Source organism: Dryobates pubescens, chromosome 32 (genome assembly GCF_014839835.1).
Source record: "Dryobates pubescens isolate bDryPub1 chromosome 32, bDryPub1.pri, whole genome shotgun sequence".
Classification (NCBI taxonomy): Eukaryota; Metazoa; Chordata; class Aves; order Piciformes; family Picidae; genus Dryobates; species Dryobates pubescens.
Window position 1 is genome coordinate 6,985,693 of NC_071643.1, and position 6,000 is coordinate 6,991,692.

The following is a 6,000-nucleotide window of genomic DNA, read 5'->3' on the forward strand; positions in this document are numbered from 1 at the left end:
GACTATTTTCTGCTACTACTTCTAATTAAGAAAAATTTGTTAATATTTTCTGTTAATAGCTTGATAATAAAGCTCTATATTAACACATATGATACCTTGCACATATTTTGCAATGATTCCTTAGGTGAATAAATGTCAAAGTACTCAGCTGGTATATACCTGATCTGGATATTTTTATAAGTTGTCTTTGCCAGTATCTTTTTTTATTTCAGGCCAATTCACCAGAAGGATCATGTAGTGAATACTCTGAACTAAGTTTCTTGTTCTGACTTCCATTAGCTCTTTTATTATTAGCTTATTCTTTCCAGGTTTTGATCAGAAACCTATGTCCCAAAGGTTGGTTTTCTTGAGAACAGATGCTCCCAGTGAATTTGCTTAGGCTATCTGGAAAATAAACCAACCATTCACTTCTTTTTCTCTTTTTGTTGCTTCTTTCTACAACTGTGTGTGGGTTTATGTTACAAACAGCATATGGTTTGGTTTAATGTGTTTAGAAAATAAATTCAAATTATGAACACTAGTTGTTAACTAGAATCAACCATTTTGAAGTTAAAAGATGCTAAATGAACAGCACATGTATAATATGCATGGACAAGTGTCTTACTTATGAAAATGCAGGCATTAAAAAGACCTCTCTAAAACACAGTTGTTTTGCTAAAATGGACAGTTTTGCTAATGGCATTTTCTCTGCTTGGTATAGGGTGTCTTCATGTACATTACCAACAGACATGAATTTGGAAGACTTCTTTCTACAGCCAATTACAATACCTCCCACTACAACAATGACCTCTGGCAGATATTTGAAAATCCTGTGGTATGCAGCTCATTGATGAAACAGTTCTTTTTTATTTGAAAAAAATGTTTATTATAAGTTATTTGGCATTTGAAGACTTTATATGTAGAATATCTGTTTATCATGCACTAAATATTCATTGTGTACTAAATGGTGTTCTCCACCACCCATTTAATCCAATGATATTATATCATGTCAACAAGCCAACTGAAGACTAAAGAGTTGGAGGATATGTCCCTGGTGTAACAGGTTTCATGACTTCTGATATGATGAGAAGCAGCTTGCTTCCAGTAAACTGTTTCAAATGCTTTCAGTAGAGCAAATTACTGTAATTAATCTTTGTCTCTTAAAATGCTAGAACAAACCAAATTAACTTCTAAAATCATATTTTTAGGACTGGAAGGAAACTTATATAAATCCTAACTACTCAAAGATCTTCACTGATAACATAGTGGAACAGGTGGGTAAAAGTAGTTTTCTTAAAATTGGAGGGACTGCCTGATAATAAATTGTCATTCAGAACTATTTCCATGCCAATGGTCTGTTGCTGAACAGCTCTTGGATATGTTTTGCATCAGAACTAAAGAGAAGTGAATGCCCTTTTTTAGCAGCTGAAAATAAAAGATAGCTGTTAAAGTTTAAATGAACTGAAAAAGATTAATGTGATTTTTTTTTTAACTAACTTATTTTGATGTGCCTTTGTAGCCATGTCCAGATGTGTTTTGGTTTCCCATATTTTCTGACACGGCCTGTGATGAATTGGTAGAAGAAATGGAACATTTTGGACAATGGTCTGGTGGAAAACACCAAGTAAGTAGCAGCCTATACAAACATGGCCTTAGTGAGTGAGTACCTTTGTAATAATGTCACAGTGTACTGCAACAAACTCCAAAAACTGCTAGTGAGCAGAGACATCTGCTCCATGGTATAACGTGCTTGGTTTAGTCTACCACACAGTCTGTGTCATTCAGTGGATTTAGAGACATTCCTCAATTAAACTTGTGGTAGGTTAACCCTGACCTAGGGTGCCAGGTGCCCATGAAATGTGCTTGATTACTGCTTTCCCCAACTGGACAAAGGAGATAAAATATGAGAGGGTTATGGCTTCAGTAAGGACAGAGAAAGATCACTCATCAGTTACTGTCACAGCTAAAACTGGGCCAGCAATGGGTCCATCTGGGAGCCAACTGGCATTGGCTTTATCTCTCACAGGGGAAGCTTCTAGCAGCTTCTCAAGCCACTCTTGTAGCCCCTCACTACCAAAATACTGCCACACAAACCCAAAATAAACAAATTCAGACAGTAACAGTGACGATGGCTATCCATGGCTTGGATCTTGGATAGCTATTGATAACTGTTCAGAGAAGGTTTCCTTGTTTACCTGTTAAGTACTAATTTGTCAGATTGGTTCCCTTAGAAGTTAGTCACAAATGTTATGTGTGCAAAAGATAAAGGTATTCATCATCTAAAATCAGAAGAATGTTTGTCATATTCACAAATTATCTTCCTTTCTTAGAAAGAAAGATAAGTTAAAGTCATTATTTTGCCTCGGGGAAGAGCCTCCAGAGGGCATTTTAACATACTTTAATCTTCAAATTATTTCAGAGTTTATAGCATGTGAAGTTGGGGCCTCTGTTCTCTTGATCTGATACTACTTCAGTTGCATCTACATCTCGGTGAATAAAACTGCTACCCCAGGACGGCCTTATTACAGCCAACACATCCAAATATTGACTCACCTTTTAAAAAATGTCCAAGTTTTGCTCATCTGATAGCTCAGGGTGTTTCCTTTCACAGCAGTTAGCTGTGAAATTACTGTAGGGAAATTACTGTAGACCAGACCAGGTTGGAAGAGACCTTTGAGATCATCGAGTCCAACCTATCATCCAACACTATCTAATCAACTAAACCATGGCGCCAAGCACCCCATCCAGTCTCTTCCTAAACATGTCCAGTGATGGTGACTCCACCACCTCCCTGGGCAGCACATTCCAATTGCAAATCTCTCTTTCTGTGAAGAACTTCTTCCTAACATCCAGCCTAAACCTCCCCTGGTGCATCTTGAGACTGTGTCCTCTTGTTCTGGTGCTGGTTGCCTGGGAGAAGAGACCAACCCCCACCTGGCTACAACCTCCCTTCAGGTAGTTGCAGGCAGCCATAAGGTCTCCCCTGAGCCTCCTCTTCTCCAGGCTAAGTAACCCCAGTGCGCTCAGCCTCTCCTCATACAGGTTGTGTGCCAAACCCCTCACCAGCTTTGTTGCACTTCTCTGGACACATTCCAGCAATCTTTCCTAAGCTGAGGGGCCCAGAACTGGACACAGTGCTCAAGGTGTGGTACAGGGAGACCTCACTCACCCACTAAAGCACTGCTTTGTTGCAGTTTTGTGATTCTGCAGACTTCAAATAAATATTCATAGAAATGCCAGAGGTATTCCATGTCCATATTTCAAGGCTGTTTATGATGTTTGCATTAGGACAGCCGTATTTCTGGAGGTTATGAAAATGTCCCCACTGATGATATTCATATGAAGCAAATTGGACTGGATAATGAATGGCTGCATTTCATCAGAGAGTTCATTGCACCAGTAACGCTCAAAGTGTTTGCTGGCTATTATACCAAGGTATGGGTTTATAACTTCTGCGGGTATGGCGTGACTAATTCTAAGCATTTTGTTTGATTTGGTTTGGTTAGGGAGTTTATATGTGATGTGATATAGTTTATATGTGATGTGATATAGTTTATATGTAATGGTTAACTTAGCTTTGATCACAAAAAACCCCAAAAAACCAACCCAAGGACCCTGTGTGTGACTGGCAAGTTCCTATGTTGAAATCTGACTGGTTTTTGTTTCAGGGGTATGCCTTACTGAATTTTGTTGTAAAATACAGCCCTGACAGACAACGATCTCTCAGACCTCATCATGACTCCTCTACATTCACAATCAATATTGCTCTCAACAAAGTAGGAGAGGACTTTCAAGTAAGCTGGCAAACTTCATTAAAATGTGTTGTCTTTTGAGTGCCTAATAACATTTCTAAACCAGAGCCCAAAGGGATATACTTAAAGATCATGCTAAAGAGCTGATTGTCATGATTGTGCTAAACAGATGTATTATTACTTGGCCTTTTTTGACAAGTTCTACATTTGCTTGATTGCAAGATCTGGAACTATTGATGCAGTCAAGCTGAATTAGTCAAAATGATTGCAGGTGGTAGGGGGGAAGGGATTTAAGGCAAAGCACTGGAGATGTTAGCAGTTTTATTTTTAACATTTTGAAATGCTTATTTTTCTTTCTAGTCATTTTTTTCAAAACACTTTCAGTTGGCTCAAATGGCTGTTCTTGAAGTCTTTTTCTAAATGATTCTTTCTTAGCTTAGCCACAGAATGAAAAACTGCAAGTGTTGTTCCCATTCTTTTTTGTTTGTTTTTCCTGAGATAATTTATCGTCTACTCTGATATTGATTCAGATAAAGCAGTCCCCAGAGCATAAAGTAGGGCAGTGGCTGTCATGTTCAGAGAAACTTATTTCATTTCTAGGCCTGTGTTATTCACAATCTTTCCTAACATCCTTAAATGTGTACATCAAACTTACTTTAGAACCCACACCTTCAATTTGGAAGGAAGAGCCAGATAAATTTAAGATGTGTTAAATGCTGTCTTAGGTAGGGACGCAGTCCTGAGAACAACCTGTGGATAAGACTTGCTGCTCTCTCATGTCATCTACATAAAGTTATTGAAGAGCTGTTTGTCAGAGTTGCTGCTTAAATTAGTTGTTATCCAGGGAGTGCTAAAGCAAAGCAAAAAGAAATCTTTGACTGCAAATATGTGTCTGAAGATGCTTTGCTCTGAAGAGAGTGTCATTTAATCAACATTGCTAGTATGGATATTAAAAGAAAAACAAATTATTGATCTATTAATAGTAGCACTGTATCTTAAGTTGTTGATGCATAAAAAGGAAGTTTATTATAGCACAAGGTACATGTTTGGGTTTTTATTTTGCTGTGTTTTTACTACAGGGAGGTGGATGTAAATTTCTTAGGTACAACTGCTCCATTGAGTCTCCCAGGAAAGGATGGAGTTTCATGCACCCAGGAAGACTTACTCATTTACATGAAGGACTTCCTATCTTGAATGGCACAAGATACATTGCAGTATCATTTATTGACCCTTAATTTTATTTTATTTGTTCCCTCTTCGAAAAACAGTGTTTGACTCTTTACATAAACATTTATTTATAGATTCCTTCTGGAAGATGGTGATAAAAGAAACTTTTAAGTTGCTGTTCCTAGATAGCAAACTCCCTTTGTGCTAAAAGAATGAAAAAAGGAAAAAGGTCTAAAATTAAAGATTTCTTATTATCTGCTCTGAGCCTTGAGTCATAAAGTTAACATGTCCTGCTTGATTTTCCGTTCTGCAGTCATAAAAGGAGGGAAAATGCAAAGGCATGTTATAAACAATCTATTTCTTTGTTGGAAAACGTATATTGAAAGACAAAAAACCAAAAAAGGTAACAAACAGCCCTAGATACAAAATGATCTAAACACTTACTGTGGCTTTTATTTAGTAAAGGGACACAGCTGAGCTTTTCCGTGGTGTGTATATTTGGTGGCAGCCAAATGGTAAAACCAAAATCGAGTGAATCTTCAGCGTAGGGTTGTTGGGGACAACAACTCTGTGTGTTGGCATACAGTGAAGGGAAAACGTCTCAGTAGCCTGTTTGCTTAATTTGTTATCAATGCTGAAATGCACACCTTTAGAAGACAAAAGAAATTAGTTGTGGGGATGGAGCTAAATAATGTAGCTGTGGAAAATGGCTGATGATTCGCATTGAGAACTCATCCTCTTGGAAAATTTACTTCTCTTCACCAAGTGACCTTCATTTAAAATGAGTTATTTTTCTAAATGTGTACTTGTACCCAACTGGAAATTCAATGTTTATTTTCAGAATGCTGGTAAATTTTAATGACATGATGTTTTGTAAGAACAGTTTTCTACTCTTACTTGAAATTACTTGAATTTTGTATCAGGAAAATGAAACGATGACAGTCGGAAGTGTCTAAACTTGCCGTTTATTTTAAAGAAGTGGATTTAAAATATTCCTACTGTATCTGCTGTTTGTAATTTAAAGAAACTTGAAGCTAACTTTCTCAAAGTCTACCAGGCCAAAATGCACAGTGTGTTGGAAAAAAACTTGTGAAAAATAAAG

At 37.3% G+C, this 6,000-nt stretch overlaps 1 protein-coding gene across 1 annotated transcript in view; it reads left to right on the plus strand.

The window, feature by feature from the left end:
- The window catches only part of PLOD2 (procollagen-lysine,2-oxoglutarate 5-dioxygenase 2), a 48,486-nt gene extending 43,197 nt beyond the window's left edge, over positions 1-5,289 (plus strand). The window contains 6 exon segments of the mRNA XM_054175547.1: positions 701-814; positions 1,188-1,253; positions 1,499-1,603; positions 3,268-3,414; positions 3,648-3,773; positions 4,811-5,289. Of these exon segments, the coding sequence (XP_054031522.1) occupies positions 701-814; positions 1,188-1,253; positions 1,499-1,603; positions 3,268-3,414; positions 3,648-3,773; positions 4,811-4,966 (714 nt within the window). The 3' untranslated portion in view covers positions 4,967-5,289.
- The last annotated feature ends 711 nt before the right edge of the window (positions 5,290-6,000 follow it).